The sequence below is a fragment of the Protopterus annectens genome, chromosome 2.part1, assembly GCF_019279795.1.
Source record: "Protopterus annectens isolate FY-2018-M chromosome 2.part1, PAN1.0, whole genome shotgun sequence".
Taxonomy (NCBI): domain Eukaryota; kingdom Metazoa; phylum Chordata; order Ceratodontiformes; family Protopteridae; genus Protopterus; species Protopterus annectens.
In genome coordinates, this window is record NC_056729.1 from 1,109,583,624 (window position 1) to 1,109,609,806 (window position 26,183).

Below are 26,183 nucleotides of genomic sequence, written 5' to 3' on the forward strand. Positions count from 1 at the left end.
TTCAGCAGGAAAAAAAAAAAAAGAATGTGAGCGAGAGAGAGGGTTGGGGAGACAAAACAGTGAAAATAAAATCAATTGCATGTCACACTATTTTATTATTTAAATACATAAAAAATGATATAAATATATTCACCTGTGACATCTAGATATGATGTAAAGACATTAATGCATCATAAAATAAATCAATCTCAGTGGAATTGTATAAGAACTGGAAACATTTATTTGATTAAGCCGTAGTGGATATATACTTTTCAAGTTAATAACTACAGTAACCAATACTAAATTATTAGTGTCATTCAGTACTGCAGCTAATATTTTACAAATACTTTCCTGTAACAAAAGCTAATTTCTGCTTCTAGGAACTGAATCCACACACAACTAAGCTGGTGTATACACTGCTTAATGCAATCACCAAGAGCTACTGGAGAAGGCATATATGCTTGATATAAAAGTTTAGATATGCCTACTCCAGATGATATGGACCGATGGACTGAAAATTATCTGGCCTGCATTCAGACCTGATTATTACTTACCCTGTGCCTCACTGTGGCTAGCCAATCTCTCATGATGTGATACACCTCACAGTTCTGTGCTACCTCTTCTGCAGCTTTACATAGAAAAAAAAACAGATACAAAAGCATAATGAATAACGGTATTCATTTGAGTATACTAGGCCCTTATAAACCTAGCAGTGCAACCCAAATGTAACCCACAAATTTTATTTATATACGGGATAATTTATTGACTGCCTCTATCCATCAGAGACATAGGTGCCAGACCAGAGGTGAATTTCCAATTATCCATCCGTTGGTCTAAATTGCACTTAAAATAGGGATAGAAAGGAGAGGAACTCTGTTTCACATGGATGGGGAGCCTGATCCAGAGAATGGGATTTCTCTGAGAAATCTCTCTCTCTCTCTCTCTCTATATATATATATATATATATATATATATATATATATATATATATATCCTATTTATGTCACAAGCAAAATTTAGGACTTTTAATCAAGATGTTTAGATGCTGTTTGTTTTGTGGATGTGCAAAAGGTTCATTAAGCAGGTTCTAGGGATACCGTGTGTGACAGGCAAGGATCACTTTTCAGAAGTCTGTTTGATACCGAATAAAGGAACAGGGCTTTGAGATGATCAGAGGAGGACACTCTTTTCTCCTTGTATTCTTTTTGTAAGGAACCTTCATGGATCTTCTTACTACCTTGGACACAAGTTGTTCGAATGTTAGGTTGCTATCTACATGAGTTCCCAGATCCCGGATTACTGAATAAACTTTTAGGTGTGTTTTATTGATGATGTAGTTACCTGGGGTGACCAACGTCCTAAAAGGTACTATAATGCATTTCTTGGACCTGAGTTTTTAAGTCAAGGCTTTTGCACCAAATTTTTGTGCTAGACCTTCCTGAAGGGTGCTCTCACTTTGGGAGGATTCAATGACTGTTCCAAGTTTCCAAGCATCTGTGAACTTGGTTAGCCAGGTACCTCTGACATTGGCTTTGACAACCAAGAAGCAGATGCAAAAGATAAGTTGGTCCAGCAGTGAGTCTTGCTGGACTCCACTGTTGACCGGCCCCTTGTGGAGGGTCCTCACTGATTCTAACCTCCTGAGTCCTATCAGTGAGTTAGCTAGCTATCCAGTGTGTTATAAAGGGTTTTATACTTAGCTGTATATGTCTGTTGGCTGTTAGAATAGACCTGAAAATATAAAGTTAAATTTAGGTTTTCATTTATGCATGTAGTCTCAGGGAAAGACAATTCAGTAAAAGGGAAAAGATAATCTTGTTGGCTAATCATGAGATATGCAGAAACAACAGTTCTCAAGGAAAATCTTACAGAACATTCTTTTCTCAAGGCAAAAACATGTACTTTCAATGGAATGCTAGATAAAGAACAGACAGGCACTGACAGGCACCTCCAAGACTAAAGCCTGGGAACCAAGGTTAAGGGGGGTGGATACAGCTCCCAGAGGAAGGTTACTGGCTTAAGTAATATAACATGTATGTTTAGGACAGAGAAGTTAGTTGAAGTCTGGTACAAGACTTGTTCAGATATCATTACTGAACTACCTCTGTGCACTTATTGGATATATCATGCTGCTACATACCATCTGAATATGATGTTGTGACATTTATATTGATTGCTATATTATATGTTACTCAGTACAATAAAGTATTATTAAGCAATCTGTGGCAACAAAACTCTGATTTCTTACAATGGCACCCAAACAGGCCTGTTGGGGGAGAAAAAAATAATTCTTGAAACCCAATAGCTACTCTGAAGATCCATGATTAAAGACAGCCGTAGTCAGTAACCCTGTCAAGTACAGTTTCAAGTGCAGCAGCCAGTTTAACTTCATGGTTTCATTATTGCAGCATATTTTTTTTATTTTTCGTTAACAGTTTACAGTGACACTTTTTTCCAGGCTATCAGTAACTACAGCAGAATCAGTCAGCTTCTATAAGTATGGTTTCAGACTTAAAACAAATTCTTGTTTACAATCTTCAGAAATCAGTGTAAATACTACAGCACATGTAATTCAACACAAAGAGCTAATTCGCAGTACAATTTTAAATACAAATGTTCAAAATATAATAAAGTCTAATTTACATGTAATTCAAAGTACTGAGTTAAATGGCAGTATTGTAAATACAGACATAAACACAATAAGTGTATGTAGTATGCAGGTTTCCTCACCAAATAAAACAAAAAAAAAACATTTGCAATGTCTCAAGTTCACATTATTTCAAATACAGATGGTCAGAATGTAATAAATTGTAGTTTCTTGTTTTCAGACACCAGTGCAAATATTGCACTGAGGGTGGATAACAGGGATCAGAGTGCAGATTTTTATTAGTTTGATAAAGTAAACACCAGCATAAATGGTATACAGACCTCAGGGCAAAGTAAAAAAGTAAATGTATCCTTTACGTCAAGTCAATGTTATTACCAGTGTTTCAGGGCAAAATAAGAAAAAATAAAACACATTACACAGCGCATGTTAGTGCTGTCGCTAGTTCTAGCCAAAATGATTTTCAGCTAATCTATAAAGGGTGTGGCAGTCCAGCACCAAACCAGATTATTTCCCTGTCATTGCTTAAGGCTGAAAGAAATGACAATATTCACTGTTTACAGAAAAGAAATTATGAAATAATGTACTGATTAATACAGACAAATCAATTTCAGTTACAAACAGATCTGTACTAGAGGACACAAATGCAGCTTTTTTCAGGATTTAAAGGGTCAAAGACTACAGCTTAAAGTGTAACGGCTCTGTACTAGGTATGGACATGTCATAGGTTCATAGGTTCATACTAGGCTATCTGCCCTGGGGCAATTATAAGCCTAGCCCGATTCTGTATGGCTTACGCCACCCCTTGATTTGAGTATACTGTGCCCTTTTTAAGGTTTAGTTTACTGTGCCTCTGTCTAATAGTGACACGGAGTAATCCCTGGGACAAACCTATGATCCCCCATCCACTTATCGAGATTATTCTTGAAGAGATTCAGTGAGGTGCTCTGCCTCACATGAACTGGAATTCTATTCCAGAGCGAAGGGAGCCTCTGGGTTATGAACCTGTCCCTCCAGCAAGTTCTATTTATTTCTGTGCTGAGGTTCAAGTCCCTCGAGCGTGTGGCTCTAAGGGATTTAGATTTACTGAGGTGGAGCATGTCCATTAATTCTGGATTTGATATAGCTTAGAGTTATATGTTGTTTTAGAATTCAGTGACAAGATTTTATGCATAAATACAAATGCTACAAAATGTACAGTATAGCACACAGATGACAGTTATAAGAATCCACATGCAGTAGATTGTGTAAATGTACAGAATTTGAAGAGTTGGTTAAGACAGAAGCATGCAGATTTACGGGTTAAAGGCAAAATAAATTCCAGTTCAGCTGACACAGCCAAAGTGCTCACAAAGACATATTGGGAGTGGCCAATAAGAAAAAAGGTAACCGTATGCATCTATCATTTTGAAAAAAACATGTTGCATAGAGTACATCAGAAATGATAGTCAAGTTAATTCACAGAACAAAGGGTTTAAAGTTACAGATTTGGCAAATGAATTGTTTGTGTTATTTTTTGTTTAGCAGACATTAAGACCGTTATTTTATGGTCGTAAGTGTTGCAATACATAAATAAAATCTTGATATAGACAGAGACAAAAAAAGTATTCACAGATATTAAATGACATTTGCTAGTTTATAAAATGTAAAATTTAAAGTCAGTGTTACATTTTAAAAATTATAGCACAGTCAAAGGTTCAGATCCCATGAAAGAAAAGAGCGCATCATTATGTGTCGTTAAAGCCACAGGTTCAACTCCTATGTTATACTTGTATAAAAGGCAGACAAGTAAAGTTCAAGATTGTATATATTTCAAACAGATTACAGGCCAGCTCACCGAGATGAATTAAAGACAGTACTGTATGCCATAAAACAGTATGGTAAAGATCAGTTTAATATTCTTAGTGATAGTTTATGCAGTTACAGTTCTTACTATTTATCCAAAAAACTGTAGACAGCAATAATAAATCCTTGCAGCATTCATTAGTACTGAAAAATTTAAATGACATCAGCTAAAGAAATGTCTATGTTAAGACAGTGGATAAATTACGACCTGTGGGTCACAGGATAAACGTAGAAAAATTCAGCAGTTAAGATTAATTTTATAGATGTACAGAAATGCAAAGAATCTTAAAATATTAATACGGAGTCAGACTGCTACTTTAGTTTCATTTGTGGTTATGACAGGGAAAAACAATGCCACTGAGGTTTCTCTTTGACTTAACAATGAAGTTACAGTCTGTCTATTTCACTGTAGTACATTACCAGTTTAGTTACAGGCTTGCAAGAATGCATTTATTAGTAACATAGATCTAGTTCACTACAGTACATTATCAGTTTGCTTGCAGACTTACAAGAATTTATTAGCAGCATATATTTATTTCATGCAGAAAAATGTAAATAAAGTCAGGGCAACAAGCAATGCTATCAGTTTACAATTGTTAAAGCTGCAAATGTTATTTTAAGGACCTGATACTGCTTTATTATGATTTGCAGAAATACTTTCTAGGTTAATTTTCCAGTTTAATTTTAAATACAGTCAAGAACATCAGTCAGCTAGGCTTGTACAAGAAATGGAAAATGAGAGGTTTGGAAGGCCTATGCAAAAAACAAAAGGACACAGAAAAGAACACTTGAAAACAGCCTCCAATACCTCAGCAGTGACTGAGAGAATGTAGAGTACAGCCTAAACTTGGCAAAAACTGTGGTGCACAAGTCGACTATCTACAGAAAATATGTCTTCAATTAAATGTGTTTTCAGTTATTTCTTCAATTTTTTTTTAATGGTCTTATATTTTCAGACAGTTGTATAACACTACTAGTTTTCATTTAATGTTTTTATCTATGTTCAAACAATATTGACAGAAAAAGGTACTAATAGTTTAGTTTCTAGAATATAACAGATTTCAGTTATATGTATTCATGTACACTTGCAAAAGAAAATTGCTTTTGTATTAGTTCAGTTATCCTACAACTCTCAAAATATGCATGCAAGGACACAGTAAAGTCACTGTTCCAGGGACACAAGAGAATAAGAACTGCAGAGTGACAATCAAAGTCTCGGTTATTAAAGTCATCTCTACTCCAGCACCTTAGTATAGGCTTTCCTCAGAAAACTAAGGAGCTTGCAATGTCTCCAACTAGAACATACGCTTATTGTCTTCATATTCAAAATGGGGATCGCAACCTCCATATGCCATTTCAAAGGTAATGTCCTTACACTCCATGATATATTAAAAAGGCATCTTAACCATGACTCCCAGTTGATATTAGGCATGCCCTTAGTAATTGCATCTATATTACAAAATCGAATGTTTAGGTGATCAAACACCTAAACATCGAACTTGTAATATTGAACACAAAAACGTCGAATGGCGCAGGAAAACACGTCGGTCGGCCACAGGAAAAAAAAAAAAAACTTTACACCCAAACTAAGTGGGGGCTGTGCCCCCCCACCCCCTAATGAAATAAACCAACTCAGAAATCGCCCTACAGTAGACAAAATGGCAAAATCCAGCGAATGGCCAAGGGAAATCTTTCCCTGCATTAAATCTGCTGTTCGCTGTTTTTTGCTTTCGATAAGACAAGTTCAATGTTTAGGTGTTCGATCACCTAAGCATTCGATCTTGTAATATAGACCCTTAGGTTTATAGGTTGGTACTAGGCTATCAGCCCTAGGGCCTATACAAGCCTAGCCATAACAATTCCCTGGCTATTTCTTCCCACACTATTTACTTCCTGGACCCCTGTCTAGCAGGGCGACTGACGTGATCCCCAGGGTGAATTTCCTTTCTCCCATCCAATCGTCAAGGTTCCTTTTGAAGAGGGCCAAAGAGGTGCTCTGCTTGACATGTATGGGCAGTCTATTCCAGAGTCTGTGGAGTCTCTGGGTCAGGAACCTATCCCTCCAGCATGTTTTGTTTATTGTGATGACAAGGTTTAGATCCCTGGAGCCTGTGGCTCTGAGGGACTGGGATTTCTTTAAGTGGAGCATGTCCAACAGCTCTGGGTTTGACATGGCCTTGTATATTAAGCAGAGATTGCCTCTGAGTAGACAATATGCGACAGAGTACAGCTCGAGTTTTTTAAGGCGGTCAGCATAGGGCATCTGCTTTAGGCCTGTTATTTTTTAGTGAGGTATTTCTGTGGCCTTTCCAGTTGTTGCAGATGTCTTGAGAGGTACATACCAAATGGGGCATTGTATTCTACAATGGGTCTAAAGAGAGATGAGTACAGTGGGACAATGACCTCCTTTTTTCTGGATGAAAAGCCCTTAGTGATGAAGTGTGCCACATAGAAGGATTTCCTGATTTTTGTGGTGATGTGGTTACTGAAGGTGAGACCACTGTCCACCTGTGTCCCTAAGTCTCTTATCACACTTTCGGTGTTTACTGTACTGCCACCTATGTGGTAATTCATGGGTACATGTTTTTTCCCAGAGGGGATAACTATACATTTCTGGGCATTGAGCTTGAGCCCATGGCTCTGACACCAAGCATCTGTTTATGTAAGGCCCTTTTGTAGAGTATCCACATCATTTGGAGATTCAATAATGGCTCCCAGTTTGCAGTCATCTGCGAACTTTGTTAGCCAGAGTCCCTTAGTATTGGCCTGTATTTCACAGAAGCAGATGCCAAACAAGAGTGGTCCCAGGACTGAACCCTGAGGTACTTCACTTGTCACTTGTCTGAAGCTGGATTTGGAGTCAGCTACTTTTACAGTGTGGGTTCTGTCAGTAAACCAGTTGGCAACCCATTGAGTGACGTAGGGATTAATGCCCAGCTTAGTTAGTTTATCTATGATTCCAGAGAGGGTGATGGTGTCAAAGGCCTTGGCAAGGTCCAGATAGGCTGTGTGGACCATCTTACCCTCGTCCACGGCTCTCGAGACTGATTTGAAGAAGTCAATCAGGTTCAGGAGACAAGATTGGCCCTTCATGAACCCAAACTGGGTGGGGTCCAGTGTTTGAAAGTTGCCAATGTCTTTGTTTATAAGTTCCATGATAATACGTTCCATGGCCTTGCAGATCAGGCTAGTCAGACTGATGGGGCAGTAGTTCCCGGGATCCAAGGTGGATCCCCCCTTGTGGAGTGGGATAACTGTAGCTGTGTGCCACTCAGTGGGCATGAAGCCTGAGGTGAGGCTATGATTAAACATGACAGTTAGGTGAGGTGCCACTTCATTTTGTAGTTCATGTGGTACACAGCCTGGGATGTCATCTGGTCCCATGGATGCTATATTCTTAGCTTTGGAGAGTGCATTTTTTACCTGTGTGGCCGTTATTACCATCATTTGGCAATCTTCCAGTATTGAGATGGGTCATTTAGGGGGTGAGAGGGGAGTGAAGTTGGCACTGAATCGATCTGTCAGGATATTGGCAATATCCTTGGGATCAGTATATTTAATGCCATTTTGTTGTAGCTCAGAGCAGATCTGAGCATTGCCATTTAGATTCTTGACATAGATATAGAATACCTTGAGGTTGTCTTTGGAATCTTTGGCAATTTTATTTTCGTAACTAGCTTTGGAGGATTTTATGAGGGATCTCAGCTTCTTACTGAGGCTGATAAGGGAGTTTTTGGCATCCTGGGATTTTCCTCTTTTCTGCAACAGTTTCTTCCTTTTGTTTTAAAGTTTGTTTATGGCAGGAGACCACCAGATTGGCTTCATTTTTTTGGAGGAGAGCATCTTGGTTCTATTTGGGATGGCACGGTTCATGCATGAGTGGATGTGCTCGTACAGTGCCTTAGTGTAGAACTCAGCAGTTGAAATTTCAGTATTTAGTAATTCCATATGGATCTTTTCCACTCCCTCAGCCTTTCCAGAGGAGAAATATTTAACAGCCACAGTGATATCATCTACAGAAATGGACCCATTCCCTCTAGCAGTTTCTGATGCTGCCTTCTAAGAGAAAGGCATACACAGTGGATCAGAAGTCCTTCAACCGCCTTAGCATGCTGCCTGACAAAGTCAGCATCTGTTCACCAATACTGAAAACAACCTGGTAAATGCCTTTTCCACAAGTGAGTCACAGAGTTATTTAATATAACCTTTTTGAGGTAATAACTCATTCTCCATCATCTTGCCAAATTCCTCCATACCTATTTGCCAGTATCATTAAAAAATACTGATTTTACAGTTTTGTTATTAACCCATCTGTATGAGCAAAATGTCTGGTGCAGAGGTCAGCACAAGATGGTACACAGCTAGAATGTTACAGAAAAAAAAAATTCAAAGATTCTACTCTTGATTTAAGACTAGCAATACATAAGACTTGGGTGTAGCCATATTATTTTTGAGTGCTATTCCAAGCACTGCTAAGGCAAATGTCACTGCCAAATTTTACCAAACAAAGCAAATGTTTTCTACACTATTGTTGAGGGGAACACCCCACCCACCCATCCAATATGGATGTCACTACATCTCAGGATTTTGGAGAAAACAGAAATCTTTCCAATCTGGTGACTTCAGAGTAAACAAAATTTAGCAGGTTAGGCTTGATAGCTTCCAAAATGACAAGCCAAACCATGGCCAGTAGTATGAATACCAGAGCTTATAGTATGGAATATGTTAGGACAAACCACCAAAATCTAACTGTAATTTTCTCTAAGATAAGCCAAACTATAAATAGAACTAATGAATATAAATATGCTGCATGGTTCTCAGGTCTTTGGTTTTCATCCTCAGGCATCACTGTTTTCTCTTACATTTTGTGAAAAATAATCACAACTTTGTATGCTTGCATATGTCAGCCATCTCTTACAGCTGCATAGAACAGTGGGAACAGTGCTGTCTGAAGCTGCAAGTATTTTTGTTTCGCATTTCCACTAAGAAAAACTGCTCCTACAAGCTTGTGCTACAGTTTTTAGACTCATGACATGTCATTTTCAAATCATTTAAATTCAAAACATTTGTGGTTAGAATTTACTTATAATTCTATAGAAAGAACCCCCTTATTTTAAAATGCACAACAGATCAGGTAAAGGTTTTAAGACTTGGCCACTAAATATAAAAGCAAACATTCATCATACCTTCTGTAGTATCCTCCTCCTCAATTCCTTTCATGACTTTAGATTTCAAATCTTTGAAATTCATGTATTTTAGCAGTCTTCTGAGTTTTCTCTGAAACAGTTGTGAAAAATACAAGGTAAGAGGGCTGCAACTAGAAGTTGTAAACCATATGCTTCTGCATGTAAGTGATTGCATTTTTTATTCACTCTAATTAACAACTTCTTGTTTTTTTTCCAATTCTATTTTCAATTATCTGTTAAAAATGTTGCTTATAATAACAATGCTGGTTGCTTGTTCCTTACGATCTCTAACAATCTTGGTCAAATGCTTATAAGCCCTCTACTTTAACCTCAAATTTTGTTGTTATTTAAAGGGAATTCACTTCTCTCAGTACTTCAACGTATATTATTACAGCAATAAGCAAGCATCAAATTGGTAAGACTAATAGTCTGCCACCAAAAATTTGTCTCACAAACAGTTTAAGGCTGACACAAAACTATTTTACTAGTCAGCCTTTTAATGAGCACACAGACAACATTAAATGCTGAAATACACAGTCAGGCTTGTTCCTGTAAGTCATTTTATCCAACACAGCTTCTTGAGGTTAGCAGTTGCTGGACATGAGTTGTATGAGTATACACACCTTAACAATAATTGTACATACAGGATCACTGCAGTAGGAATTCGTTATGTTTATGGGATATAGCCACAGGTAGACATCACTCTCCTAAACTAAATGTTTTCAGCAAACACCTATTGTTATGGAGTGGAGATTTAATCTCACTTCATTGCCTTTAAGGAAAGTGTGGCTATAAAGGAAATGCACCATATTATACTCCTTGCATTCTGGTGTCCATAAAGTGGCATATACAGAACTGGTATACCAACATATATTTTTGGGAAAGTTAAAGGAAATTTTAAAGCTAAAACCAGCCACAACACAAAAATACACTGTAAGTGGTTAAAACAAAAATACACACACACACACACACACACACACACACACACACACACACACACACACACACACATATTACATATACCTCCCACTAGCAAGCTAAATGTAGAAGTTATATACATAACGTAACACTGGATCTTTATTATCCCTACTCCATCCACTTCAAATTTTGGGGTGTTAACCACCAGGGCGATCTGATTCAGCAATTCCTCACACCACCAAGACTTCAAGATCCTTCCCTATTTCCAAAATATACCTGTCCCCATGTCCCTTCATATTGATTTTGTTGTTTATCCTCCCAACAGGGAGCACATGGCATTGAAAAGGTGATAGACAGGAAGAGATGGGCTACAGAGTAGGTCTACTAGGTAAGCCCAGAAGGGAGCTTTAACAGTATGGTAGGGGATGGTGAGTGAGTTTCCAAAGTGGCAGTGGGAGTAATAAAGATCCAGCATGTTAAGTACATAGCTTCTATATCTTATATTATGCTATCCTTCCACTTCAAATTCTAGCACAGATTCACAAGCTATATGCTTTCCCTGGTGGAATCATGACAGGAAGCCCTCAAGAATGGAGGCCCCACCAAAGGATGATATAGATCTGGAGATGATTTCTAGTTTATAACCTTTAGCAAAGGTATGCAATAAAACCCATGTTCCTACTCTGGAAGATGTCATCAAATGAAGAACGTTTGGAGAAAGCTATAGAAGTTGCGATGGATCTAGTGGAATGAGTATTCTGCTTTGGCAGTAAGGTGTTTTTGGAACTCTATATAAAGGTTATGCAGTTTGAAAACCATCTGGACAGGGTTCCTTTGGAGACACTGGACCCCAGCCTGGATTGCAGATAAATACTTCACTATCTTTATTAATTGCTTTTTGTATGGTGTAGGCAAAAAATAGCTGCCTGAGAACTTCCAAGCAAATACTATCCTCTGTTGGAGTAGTTGGGAAAACACAAAATGTTTTGTAAAGAAAAGTTGAAAGCATTTTTTCTGGTCAAAGAAAATAGTTAAAGAAGGGGGACTTATCATTAATTAAAAGGGGTCTAGTACTAAAGACTGAGGAACAATTGAAGATCAGGCAGGTAAGATTTATAGCTGTGAGAGGTTACTGGCAGGGTATAAGAATTACACTAGATGCACTATATAGTCCCCCAAAATCTAGGAGACAAGATATAAAAACTATTACGGGATATATTATACCCTTTCATCAAATATGTATGTTAGCTGCAGGACACAAGAACACTGCAGAAAATAAGAAAGATGACTCTGGAGGCCAAGATACCATACAATACCAGCTGAAGGTAGATACTCACAAGAAATACATGAAAGTGTTTAGGCTTATTGAGGTAATAAAAATAAAACAGAATGAAGTTGAGTATACCCATTTTCCATCAAAATATGGACAGATATTACATATAGAAAGACTGCTATAACATGGTCTGAACCATGAATGCATATTCAGTGATAATATCAGACCACCCACCTATATGAATTAAGTTCTGTAAACAATTAAAAGTATACTGGGCTAAACACTTACATTTACAGGATTCCTTCTGAAAAGGAAGGCATTTATTGATTGGGCAAAGCAAACTTCGACTGAAATGTTATTAGATTTGAAGCTAAGCAGTAAAGACCTTGCAAATAATTGGATAATTGTGAAATGACAATAATAAATTTCTCAGTGAAAGCAAATGTATATGGCATAACGGTCACAGTTAAGTATCCAGATGGCTTTTAAAAAGTTAGGAATTTACAATAGCAAAAAAGAAGACTAAATGGAACACAATAGGTTGAACTAAATCACAAAACATACAGTAAGTGGTTAAAAACATACATATATATAGTTGTACTATGTATACCTCCACTTTACTGGCTAAATGCAGAAGTTATATACTAAATATACCTGTTTTAAAGCCATTATTCTATGTTTTTGAAAATACCCTAGAGTAACCAACTTTTATTTATCCTTTGTTGACTGGGTTAGTCCCACTAAGCTAGCAGTCTCTTTTCATGGGGACTCAAGATGGTATTTATACTACTAGGGGAAATTTGGCCAGGGCATCAGGAACTTTCTCTACTCTTTTTGATAGGTGCCATGGGATCTTTTACATCCAAATGAGCTACCACCAACTCAAGCAGATAGGCCCTTGGTTTAATGTCTCATCCAAAGCACTTCTCTTATGCTGCTCTGCAGTGTCAGTAATCAATCTACCTGACGTGGAAATAGAACCCACTGACTTCTGCACCTAAGGCGAGTATGCGACCTGTTGCACCACTGACATTGTTGGCTCAACATATGAGGCAACAAAAAGTAGAAACAATGATAAAATTAGGAATTATGAGAATGGTGGGGTAGATGTGAACCCAGGAAAATTATGAATAATGGTGAATTATTATAGCAGAATATAGAAACACTTCAAGGTTGACAGTAACACACAGGAAATCGTAACATGGTTCTGACAATTACAATTTCCTCCAGTAACAGAAGCAGAAAAAGACGTATTAACATAAAAATACATCAGAATACAAGAAAACCCATAGTAGTAATGGAATTCCAATACAAGTGTTGAAAAAAGTATTAGCAGGGGATAATAAAAGTCTAGCTACTACTTTTTAGCAATATTTTTCTGGATGAGGTTGTGCCCTTTGATTTGGAAAGTAGTAGCAATAGTATTTACACCACAGGGAAAAGACCCCCTTGATCCTGGGTCATACATAATCATGTTCATTCTGAATTATGACTATAATATGTTATGATGATCTTGGCCAAAAGAATGGCAAATACATTGCAGAGAATAACAGACCTGGATCAGTGTGGGTTTGTAAAAGGCAGGCAAATATATGGTAATATTAACAGAGCCCTTATGATTCAAAAGGATGCAATAGACAATAATAGTACATTAATGTTAATAGGCTTGGATTGGGAATGTATGAAGAGGTCTGCTGAGGAACTTGTGTTCCCATAAACAAAGACAACATTAACATGTTTAATATCTACACAGGAGTTCAAGTTAAAGTGAAGTGTAGTGGTTGAGCTGTCCGAAGCATTTAGACTTACAAGATAAACTAGGTAGGGCTATCCACTTTCACAGTTATGTTTTGCTTTAAAGACATTGGCCAGGGACATATGGCAACCAAACAGGACTAGATATAAACAGAGAAATACTAATGTGAAAACAGTCTATTTTGCAGACAATGTAATATTATATTATATGTTACCATAGCCGTGGTGGTGCAGCGGTAGCATTGTCGCCTCGCAGCAAGAGGTTCTCGCGTTCGATTCTTGGCTGGAGCGCCTTCTGTGTGGAGTCTGCATGTCCTCCCAGTGGTCGAGTGGCATTCGAAAGACATGCGTGAATGGGCGTGCCTTCATTAAAGGTTGGGCATCGGGCTGGCACCTCGGCACCATAAAAATCTACTGCCAATCATTAGCAGACCGGAGTTCCGCTGTGGCGACCCCTAACCGGGAAAAGCCGAAAGAAGAAGAAGAATATTATATGTTACCAGACAGAACATGGTATATCTGATAAAGTAAAATATTTTAATATATAGCAAAAAATGAAGCAAAAACAAGGGCCATAGTAATGAAGTATGCCCCAACACATGACTAGGTACACACATCCATTTTTGTGGGGAGAACACAGGATGAGATACTTAGGAATCTGGTTGGAATGGGACGTTGAGCAAGCTGCTAAAGAATGTGGGAAGAGATTATTCAAAAGATTGTAAGATATGGCAATACTATGGAAACAGTTATTTATATAAATTAATTAGATATAAGTTATTAAGATGTTTTTGGTCCTGCTAGTTCATTACGTAGATCAGGCTTATGTGTACCAATTTAGAGATCAAATATGCAAGAATATGTCATAAAAAAAAATTATTTATATATTTTTTTGGTACAACATAAGAGTGCAACAGGAAAGAGTGCAACAGGAAAAATTAACACTGACAAAGGAACAGGGTGGCTTGGGACTTCCAGATCTGAAAGCAGTCTATAAAGCCATACAATTCAGATTAACATATCTGATTCAGGATATGGAATATATGCTCCAGTGAAAGCAAATGACAGGCATACTGCCCAGCAAGATAACAACAGGATCACACATAGACATTTGGGCATACCTAAGAAATAAATAGAAAGTTCACTATGTACAACTTTAGCGAGTCATTATGTTAAAGGAAGTTAGACCTTGGAAAAATAGAACAGCATTAATAGGTTACACAAAAGAGAACATTAGAAGCATTTGGAAAAGAAAGAACAAATAGTTAAGATTTTGGGAGCAGATGATAAAAAGTGAGATTAGACAATGATATGGGAGGAAGTTAGACAAATTTTTGGGTTATCGAACTCAGATCAGTTTGCATATACATGTCTAATAATAGTATTCAAGGAATATGTGTGGAGGCTGGATAGTAATTTTGTAAAACCACAAATAGTAGATTTTATAGCAGAGACAGGAAAATAAATGGCAGACCCAAAACAAGGAATAAGTAGAGCATGCAAGGTAAGTCAATATTAGCTTTGAAGAAACAACATTCTGTAAAGGTAAATATGGCATAGAATGAGCATTTAAATAAAGATATACAATGATCAGTGGAGGGAAATACATATTAATCATAGATGTGCAACTAAATCAAGAAAACTTAGAATGTTTGCATAAAAATGTTTGCACAAATATTTGTATACTCCTATGAGACTTGAAAGCTTTCTCACAAGAAAATCACATATTCAAGATGTGATGGCTCAGAAAGTGGTAAGTGGTAACACACATTTTAGGACTGAACAGAAAATTATAAATAATATGCTAAGTAAGGGGTATAATACTTGGAAGAAAATTAAATGTCAGTATTTGTCAAGCTGATGTAAAATAATCCACTAAAGAGTTGAAAGAAGTAATGTCAATAGTGGCAAAAAAACTGTAACTAAAAAATGGAAACCCAAAGCCATCAGTAAGTAAGGTGAAAAAGTTGATGATCAAGAAGATTAAAAATATGTAACTGAAAACTTCTAGTGATAAGAAAAAGAACTCCATAGTGTGAAGAAAACAATGGCTGTATGGAATTCTGTAATAGAAATGAGTTTGAAGATGACAAAGTACCTAAGGTCTCTATTTATTTAATAATGTAGAATTTAATACAAAGAGAAATGTCGCTAGTCTAGTTATTAAAAACTTGGAATACTGACTTGGAATAGTGAAAGTAAAACAATAGCATAGGTCCAGGCGTTAATTTGTGTGTGTAACTGTTCTTAGCTAATCAGCAATGTTAAAGTCAAAGTAAACTTTATTGTCATTCAGAAATCACACAAGTGCAAAAACTGAACTTAATTCCATGTCTCCAGACTCAATGTGCAAACAACATACAGACTATTTTCACAGACATTTACACATGTAACGCCTTGCTATTACATCACAGACATGCAGGTAGACTAATACTGCAAATAATTAGAACACATTTTAACACTTTTTGAACTGAACAATTACATGCATGAGACTTTAGTATTGCACAGGTACTTGGTTAAGACATTGCATTGATCTTTGCAAGGAAAGAGACATTTGGGTATTACACCGTGAACATTAGAGTATTGCACTATGGTTAATTTATGAATTTGCATGTATTGCACTGAAAGAAGAGATATTTTACTGCACTGCTACTGCCCTAGATGGCCTATAAGTTACAGTCAAATCAAACATGTTAAATCAAACATGGAATTAAAACCATAAATAAAACCAGGTGGGATGTTTTGAATTGCATTCTTAACAAAGCAAGTTATTAAATATTGAATATAAGCAATGACCGATATAAAGCTGTTTGATTTACATTATATAAACATATCATAAAATAGCTGCATCAGCAATCAGTGCCAAAATAACAAGTGCACCATGGATGAAAACTGCACAGTAAATTAAGCTGAAAAATGTTACAGTAAAGTATTTGCACTGTCCATTGCACTTTTACTGGAGCAATTTTTAACAACTATGGATTCAAAATACAGTGGCTATAAAAAGTGTACAGACCTGTTAAAATGCCAGTTTTTTTGTGATATAAAAAAATGAGACCACAATAAATCATTTCAAAACTTTTCCCACCTTTAATATGACCTATAACCTGTACAATTCAATTGAAAAACAAACAAATCTGTTCGGGGAAAAATATAAAAAATAAAAAATGTACAGTAAGGTGGTTGCATAAGTCTGCATACCCTTAAACTACTTCTTTGTTGAAGCACCTTTTGATTTAATTGCAGCATTCAGTCTTAGAGGTGCTCTGTTTCACATGAACAGGTACCCTATTCCACAGAAGCGGCAGTCACTGGGAGATAAATCTGTCGCTCCAGCATGTCCTATTTAAGTCACAGTCCATACTTAGGTCCCTGAAACAGGTAGCCCTAGACCCATTTGATTTGTGGATATGCAGCAAATTCATTAGCTTTGGGTCTGAGATTGCTGTGTAAGCCATGCATAAGTGTCCCATATGAAGTCTATATGATACAGAGTATAGTGACAGGGACTTTAGTGTTGGAGTCCCTTGATCTTCTTTGTTAGAAGCCTCTGAGGTCTTTCCATTTGCTGCAGGTGGTTTGTACAGTACATGCCGAACGGGGTGTTATACTCAATTACATGCTGGATTAGTGCTGAATAAAGAGGGTTTATAACCTATTTTACTCTCGAGGCTATGCCTTTACTTATCAAATGTGCTACATAGATAGCCTTCCTTACTACAGTAGTCACATGGTTACTGAAGTTAAGGTCACAGTCAACTCGTGATCCCAGGTCCCTTACCACTTTGTGGGTACTTAGGGTATTTGTTGTTGATTTGATAGTGTGAGGGGATACTGTTTGTGCTGAAGGGAATGATGATGCATTTCTTTGCATTCAGTTTGATTCTGTGATTAAGACATCAGTCGTTGGTCTGTGTAAGACTCTCCTGGAGTATGCTGACATCATTTAGGGGTTCTATAATTGCACCCAGTTTGCAGTCATATGCAAACTTGGTCAGCCATAACCCTTTATTTTTGACCTGAACTTCTGATATGTATATGCCAAACAGTAGGGGGCCCAACACCGACCCCTGTGCACCCCGCTGGTAATAGGTCTTCAGGTTGATGTGAAGTTACCCACTTTGATAGTGTGTGTCCGGTTTGTGATCCAGTTGGCAACCTGACTTACAACAAAGGGGTTAACATTCAGTTTGCTAAGTTTATCAGTAATGCACAAGTGTGGGATTGTGTCGAAAGCCTTTGCCAAGTCGAGGTATGCTGTGTGCACAGTTTTGCCCTCGTCAATGGCCCTGGGCACATTTTCAAAAAAATCAACCAGATTTAACAGGCAGGACCTGCCCTTGACAAAGCCAAACTGGGTAGGATGCAGGGTTTGAAGTCGCGTATGTCTTTATTTATGAGGTCCATAATGATACGTTCCATGGTCTTACAGATAATGCAGGTCAGGCTTATGCGCCTGTAATTCCCCAGGTCTGTTGCTAGGCCACCTTTGTGGAGAGGAATAACTGTTCCTGGTCTCCATTCTGCAGGAACAAAGCCTGTGGTTAGACTATGATTGAAAATGGTACTTAATGGTGATGCTAGTTCATGTTTTAGCCTGTTTAGAAGACAGCTTGGGATGCCGTCTGGTCCCATAGAAGCTGTGTTGTTTGCCTTGGACAAGGCTTTGATGACAAGGCTTTGTTTTTAAGGACAGCTACGTTCTGTGTTTATCGTAAAGTCTGTTGATGCTGGATGTCCAGCATGGCAGCTTGTTTTTTACTTGGGGCTCTGGCTTTGATTCTTTCTGGTACAGCTGAGTCTATACACTTATGCAAGTGATTGTACACAGCTTTTAATGTAAGCTTTGGTGTAGTTACCACTTCCAACTGGAGGTGGGGCTTAGAATGCATTTATACCTTCAGCTAGGAAGGTATAGTTTGCCTTGGTGAAGTTTTTTAGTCTGATTTCACCTTTTGTAAGTTCTGGTGTTACTGTCCGTTCAAAAGTGATCAGCAAAAAAGTATCCTTTTTCTTCCAGACATTACACAATATTAGAAAAATACAGTTAAAAAAAAAAAAGAAGAATCCAGCAATTACTCCCACATTATAATGCGAGTGACCAGATTCTTATCTGATGGAAATTAAAAGTTATGGGACTTGCTATAATGTCAGATGTATAAAAATAAGGCCTTCATTCTGTAAGTAACACACCAATGTCGCAGTTAATAGGACTTCTAGGTAGATAGAAGTTTGTCAGTCTGTCAGGAACACTAACCGTTCCCATTTTGCACCCTGCATGCTACAATCTCCAGTTCTTTTAACAACACATGGCTGAGAGAAAAAGGAAAAAGACAAAGGGGAAACAGTACAGACTTTAGAACAGACACACCAAACTTGGGAGATGACAGAGACAATTTCAAAGATGATAGTGCTTCTTCTTAGACATCAACATTATATACTTTTTGTGGCATTTTTGGGTTTCTGAAGCTGAACATCACTTGTTCCCAGGCCCTCTCCTCAATCACTCATTAACAAGAGCTATCTGGCCTCCCCTTGACTAACTCCAACTTATATTTGGATCAGTCAGAAAATCAACGTATCCTCCACAGTGTCAAACTGGATGGTGAAGAGTGTTTTCCTCCTAAGAACATGCCCATCTCTTCCCAGGGAAAGCTGTGACATACTGTCCATGTCTCCTTGTGTGATTCAGCCATGTGTATGGGGACCAAAGAGAAATTACTGAAATATATTATAAAGAACTCTTTCGTATTCTATGGAAAATGTAGGTAAAGAGAAATGGTGTTACTACATAAAATGAAATGGGATAAAAAGTGTGCTCAAAATCTGGAAACAAAACAAAAATGCATTAAGTGAAATTTGACAGAATATGAATGTATAAAATCTAATCAATTACCTGTGCAGCGTCACAAAACTACAGGAATACTAAATAAATTTTAAGCTTTATACAGCTTAAAATTTTATTCACCGGAAATTTAACTCTTACTGCAAGTACTTGCTTTTTGACAGAATACAAGACCTTCTTCTTCTCTCAAAGCTGTATTCATTGCTATATCTGTTGTACTATTGTTGTATATTCTATTCTCTCTGTTCTGTATTAATTTTTTTTTTTAATAATTTTTTTTTTTTTTTTTTTTTTTTTTTTTTATTTTTACATTTTTACTACCTACTGTTATATTATTGTTACATTTCTTTTTTTTTTTTTGCTTTTTGGAGCTTTCTCCCCAGGACTCCATTGAAAAGTTTCTTTTGGCCCCCCATGGACTATCCTGGTAAACCAACTGCAATAAATAAATAAATAAATAATAAATTCTTCAAGCATCAAGAATTAAATATGGCAACAATTATTTAAAGACAAGCTTAGTCACATGATCATTGCATTTGGAATCATAAAGCCCTAACTAAAATCTTGCTATAATTTTCAAACCTTTTTTTTGTATAAAAATATACATATACAAGCAGGGGCGGCTCGTGCTATAGGACTGCAGCCCTCCCACCTAGAAACAAAAGGAAAAAAACGTGAAACATAAAATTAAAAAAACCCAAAAAAATGTATTTGTACGAGTCCCTGAACTACACTCAGACTGCGCGGGTTTGGAGTTTTGCTGCTTCATGGATTCGAGCGCGGGTATGGGGTTTAAGTATTTGGGGTGTGTGTGTGTGTGTGTGTGTGTGTGTGTGTGTGTGTAAAATGCCCCAGTTACTATATATACTCAGGCTTGAACCCTGTACCTTGGATGCAGGTGGCAAGGACCTGAATTCCCTACCCACCACTATTTGTAAAAAATTGCAGATTTTTGCCTCATATTTGTTCTGTTCCTCATAAAATCTGTGGTTTCTGTATCTTCATTTTTCCTTGCAAAGGTTTGTAGTGCAGTGGTGCACTGGTAGCATTGTTGTCTGACAGCTACAGGTTATCTGGTTTGATTCTTGGCTGGGGTGCCTTCTGTGTGGAGTCTGCATGTCCTCCCATCTCTTACAAAGATGTGTCTGGAGTGTTTCTCCCTGCTCTGCTGAAAATTGCCTTTGTTTTGTTCCAAGTCAGACTAGTTTCCTGGTTAACAAATGTTTAAAAATAACAGGCATTTGAATTTCAGACTTCAACATTTTATTCTAGCAATTGTCTAAGTTTATAACATGGATATTTGAAATTTGCTCATATTTTTGGGACTGTATTCCCCCATTATTGGCCTCATCTAGGTATTTTGTGCCAAGGTTGAGAGCTATGGTGAGAACTGAATTCACTGAATATTTGGGGGCTGTATTCCCCCCATTACTGGCTTTGTCCACACATTTTTTGCTAAGAGGTTGAGAACTATGGTGAGAACTGAATTCACTGAATATGTTTGGCAGCTGTATTCCCACATTATTGGCTTTTTTCAGGTGTTTTTTGCTAAGAGGTTGACAGCTATGGTGAGAACTGAATTCACTAAATGGTAGCCATTTAAGTTTCAGTCTTCCTCTGTTTCACAAAACAGCTGATTTGGCATAGTGGTATGTTTCTCTGACTGTTTTGCACAGGGTCCCCTGGGTTCAAGACGTGGCAGTGAAATGTATGGTGGTAACACAGCATTTTATTCTAGCAACTTTCCAATATTATACAAGCAATGTTTAAAATGTGTCCCTGGTTTTTGGACTTTTGCCCCCCCCCCAATAAATTTTGGCTTTTTCCAGATTTCTTGTGCTGCAAAGTTCAGAGATACAGCTGAGTGTCGAGTAGATTTTACAAGGAGCTGAGAGCTGCAGGGGAACAAAAGTTTACTGCTGCTTATGCTAAGTCTGCTTGCATTGTTAATAGTACAACAGGTAGTGTACTTGCTTTTGATGCAGAAGGGTGTGGATTCTACTCCCACAGTAGGAAGATGCATTGCTGATACTGTACTGTGTTGTAAAGGGGGTGGATGCAGTCCTTTTTGGCAAAGATACCTAGTAACTATGAACCTGCTTTCAGTTTGCCATCCATTCCCTATTACAATATTACTAGCTTATCATTTTTTTAATGCATGCAACATAGGCAATTTATTCTTCAAGGGCAACAGGCACTTTATTTGTAGATGAAACAATGACATATAAAGTTGTTTGCTAGCAGCAACCTCTTTATTAGTTACAGATTTCTTTAATGTGGATTTTACTACTTCAGAGATTGTGCATATTTACTGATACTGGTGGACTGTAGAAGGCTGAGTAGATGTTTTATGATGGAAATGTTCTGAATTGGGCAGTTTTGTCATTGGTGCATGCATTTTGTTTCATTGTTTACTGGAAAAATGTTCAAAACAATAAATTTAAAATGCCCTCTAACAACTGTACTGTATTGTACAAGGAATATAATGTAATACAATCAGGAAGGTGTATCAAAGAGCATGTTTATGTTTCATGTTCAAGGGGCCTATGATTTTGAAAACAGCCCAAAGTTAATCTTTATCTGCCACTGGCAAAATGTATTTTCTTTGAATGTGGGTTTCAATACTGTTTCAATGCATGTGAGTTTCAAGGGCAGAGAAGTTTTAATGCTAAGTCTATTTTCATTGTGAGACTGCATTGCTTTGTTTAACAGATATCTATTAGGGTTTGTGCTGTAAAATGCAAAATAAAACTTTCAAATGAAATTTAAATCATCGCAGAAGTAAAGCAGTATGCACATTTACAGTGTTTATGGTAAATGGGGCAAAATAACCAAGGAATGGGACATTAGAATGGCTGCAGGGGGGAGGCTCCATTCGACCATGCTTTTGTGAGGGGGGGGAAGGGTAGCAAACTCAGACAACCTTGGTTGAACTATACCTCTCAGTTGTCCATATTTTTGCAGAATGAATAGATATTTGCTTCTTATTTTTGGTTTGTTCCTCATAACATTTGTAGTTTTCTAGCAAATCATTTAGGAATGAAGTCACTAAATGACAGACATTGAATTTCTGACGTCATAACCTTCAGAAAAATGCATGCTAAAGCAAGACCTGTTATTCTATCAACTGTCTTAAGTTTATACAAGAGCAATTTTTAGTAGTGTTTGTATGTTCCCCCAATATATTTGGCCTTGTCCAGATTTCCTGCATTTGAGAGGTATGTGCACATCGCTTTGTAGAATTAGGAATATCCAAACCTCTCAATTGTCCCCAATTTTGGCTCAAAATGTTGCTCTCCCCTAATAATCCCTCCTCAAAATGGCAATTTTGGAAGAAAACGTGGAGGGTTTACAATTATATATAACTGTAATGATCAGAGTTATAGATTACTTTTATTTCAGAAATGCATGTAGATGCTCTTATTTTGTTAGCTGCTCAAGTTAACAGTGTTAATATTAACAGGTTCCCAGCTGTATTGTGTGGCAACTTTATATTTTTGCATCACATTTTTGGTCTGTTTTTCATAAAATTGTGGTTTTCTGGCAAATTAGTGGAAAGTCATTAAAGATTGAAGTTAGAAAATAATGGCAGACATTTGAGCTTCAGATTTCATACCCTTCAGAAAATCCATACTAATGCAGGTCCTACTACTGTTCTATTATCTAAGTTTATAAGAGCAATATTTAAAAATTGTCCTTATTTTTGGGCCTGTGTCCCACTTCTAGTTCTATGTATGGCTTTGTCCAGATTTCATGCTCTGAAGTTGAGTGTCAGAGCCATCACCGTCAGCCAGAGACATTTCAAATTGTGACATACTTGTTGCACCCCGCTCCCCATTGTAGTGGCTTTGGATGTGTCCAAGGAAGGCAAGGAGCAGTTATGCAGTGTAAGTGTGCAGAGTATTCCCCCATCCAAGGTAGACCACAAGTATGACCATGGCTTTTTATCTGTCCTTGATTTTGCAGACTGTTCTTGTTTTCTGTCATACTTTTATACTTTTGATTTATGCTTCTTATTATTCAGGAAATGCATGCTGTCACAGTGCCCTGTTGCTCTGTTTAAGTAGCAATGATTTAATGACCATCAAGTAAGCTTGTCAGAGATTTTAAGATGCAAGTAAGCTTTAATAAGCATACTGTTAAAGAATTACCAGCATTGAAAGCCTTTTCGTTGTTGCCATGCAGAGAATATTTACATAACTAGATAATGTATAAGCCTTGGGTATTGAAATGCATATGACAGTATTTGTAATAAAGGACAGGATTACGGTATTTTCAGAAGCTCATTACATTTGTTGGAGACTTGCAGTCATCTTTAGTTGGAGACTTGCAGTCATCTTTGCGGGCTTTACCCGTAAACTAAACAAAATGCCAATCTATCACGTGTGGTCCATAACTTGTGCAGGAATCCTTTAAGCAATTTATCTTGAGCTTGTTTCTTGTTTGCTGTTCATTTTTTACTTTGATCATGTCTTCCCCATGAAACAAGTAGATAGTTGTGTCAGGCAGCAGGTCTTTTTTGGATAAGAAACATTTTTACAAGTGGGGGTATCACAGAGATTGCTACTTTCAGCATGTTACTTGGTAATTTTATAAAGCTGAATATAAATTATAATTAGAACTGCAGTGCAAGGAGTAATGGTTTGAGTTGAGTGCTGCTTGTTTTTTTTATATACTTGATTTTGACTGACATTCCAGTTGTTGTTTGTCTTTCGGCTTTTTCCCAGTAAGGGGTCGCCACAGTGGAACTCCGGTCCGCTAATGATTGACAGTAGATTTTTTTACAAAACGCCAAGGTGCCAGCTCGATGCCCAACCTTCAACGAAGGCACGCCCATTTACACATGCATGTCTTTCGAACGCTACCCAACCGTGGGGAGGACATGCAGACTCCACACAGAAGACACTCCCAAGCCAAGCCAAGAATTGAACGGGAGAACCTCTTGCTGTGAGGTAACAACGCTACTGCTGTACCACCATGTATTTAAAAAGTAATTTATTTTTTCATGCCTCACAACCTGTGTTTCCATCTGGATATTAAGTTGTCATGTAGCCAATGCATTGAAATATTTTTTCTTCTACATTTCATTTTGTCTTGATTGGACTCTCGTAATGACTGTTTGGCACCCAGGGCAGCATATTTAATTAAAGTTCCAGTTGTGGTGGTTTTGAGCATAGCCCCACCCCTTTCTAGTTGGCCACACCCCTTCCCATTGGCTCCATCCATTCAGCTGTCTCCTGCAGCCCTCCTTTAATTTGAAGTCACCAGCCACCACTGTATACAAGTATTTTACACTGTGCTTAACACGGATTTAGCACATGCTTTGAACATCCATCATTATTCTCCCTTTTTTTTTTACACATGGATTGAGGTGTCACTTCAACAGTGACAATCATCTTCAGCCAAGGTTTACATCACCAGGTAGCTAGTCCTGCTGCTGTAGTTTTTTCACACCACACACACATACACCTATGGCCAATTTAGTGTGTCCAATCCACTTACTGCATGTCTTTGGAATGTGGGAGGAAATCAGAGCATCCAAAGGAAACCCACGCAAACACAGGGAAAAAATCAGACTCCACATAGAAGGCGTCCCAGTCGAGAATCAACCCTAGGAACCTTTTACTGTGAGGCGACAACGATATTCTATATGTCATACAAGTATTTCTTCAGATATCAACATAACAGTATAATCAGTTTGAACAGGAACTCATTCACAATAGTAAGCTTAGAATCATAAATGAAACCATAACTGCAATCTATTACTTGCAAACTCTTTGTACCAAATTACATATCAGCATATCTGCATATCAATATTGCACATCGCACATTAAAATTAAAACTTAGACTAAAACTGTTTTGTACCTGCCTTTCTGAGGTATGGTTTTAAAGAAACATCAAGTCCTGGTTCATTTCTACTTTTCAAACACAAGGAGCAGTTGATTTCTTAAATATCCACGTCTCAGGGAAAGCTTAACTATCTATAAAACATGATACTTCAAAATTCTACATATTGATTTGTATGTTTATAAAGTGTATTTGTCTCTGCTTTTTTCTGCATATCTAAATTACACTCTATTATTCTGACTTTTAAAACTACTCTCTGCGTTGCCTACAAAAAAAATGCCAAATTTGCATTTTGCTAAGTAAACCAGCCTCTCAATTTCACATGCTGCAAAATCATTAAAGCAATACTGCTTCCCTGTAGTAAGATGAACAAAAACATTACCAGTCTTCAAATATCCATTCATTGTGCAGCCACTGCATCTGCATGTGCCCTTTCTGCTCCTATTATAATACTTTTGCTCAAATAATTTCTTAAGATTACTTGCTCTTCTGAATGAAAATACTGCTTTGAAGAAATCAATTTTCTAATCTCACCATTTGACTGTAAAATGTCCCAGTTTATATTATTTCTTCCACGTCTCCACTGTGTGGCCCAAACTGCATAGCACATCTTAACACCTCTGCACTACCTCTTGAATTTTTTTCTTCCTTATTTGATTCTCACCCCTATTATAACTTGATCTTTCAAGTAAATGTGGTTTAGTTACCCTTCCTTACAGCATTCTTCACCTTCCATTCTTCTTTAGTTATCAAGTCATCTGGACATTGTATTTTACTTAAGCAACATTTTTTCCTTAGCCAGTTCCATTTCTACTATGTCTGTGTCATTTCGAACTATTCTCATATACTGTCTCTTTGTGATATTCCTTTTCATAGGGTCATAGTTCATAGTTTAGTACTAGGCTAACTGCCCCTGCGAGCCATTTTAAG

General features: G+C 37.4%; 1 protein-coding gene across 2 annotated transcripts in view; it reads right to left on the reverse strand.

Annotated features, from left to right (window-relative positions):
- Positions 1–26,183, reverse strand: part of SUPT3H (SPT3 homolog, SAGA and STAGA complex component) — a 3,063,171-nt gene that overhangs the window by 1,268,109 nt on the left and 1,768,879 nt on the right. For both annotated transcript variants that reach the window (XM_044062653.1, XM_044062652.1), the window contains exon 4: positions 9,616–9,706. In XM_044062653.1, coding sequence (XP_043918588.1) covers positions 9,616–9,706 — 91 coding nt within the window. The remainder of the gene's footprint in view (positions 1–9,615; positions 9,707–26,183) is intronic.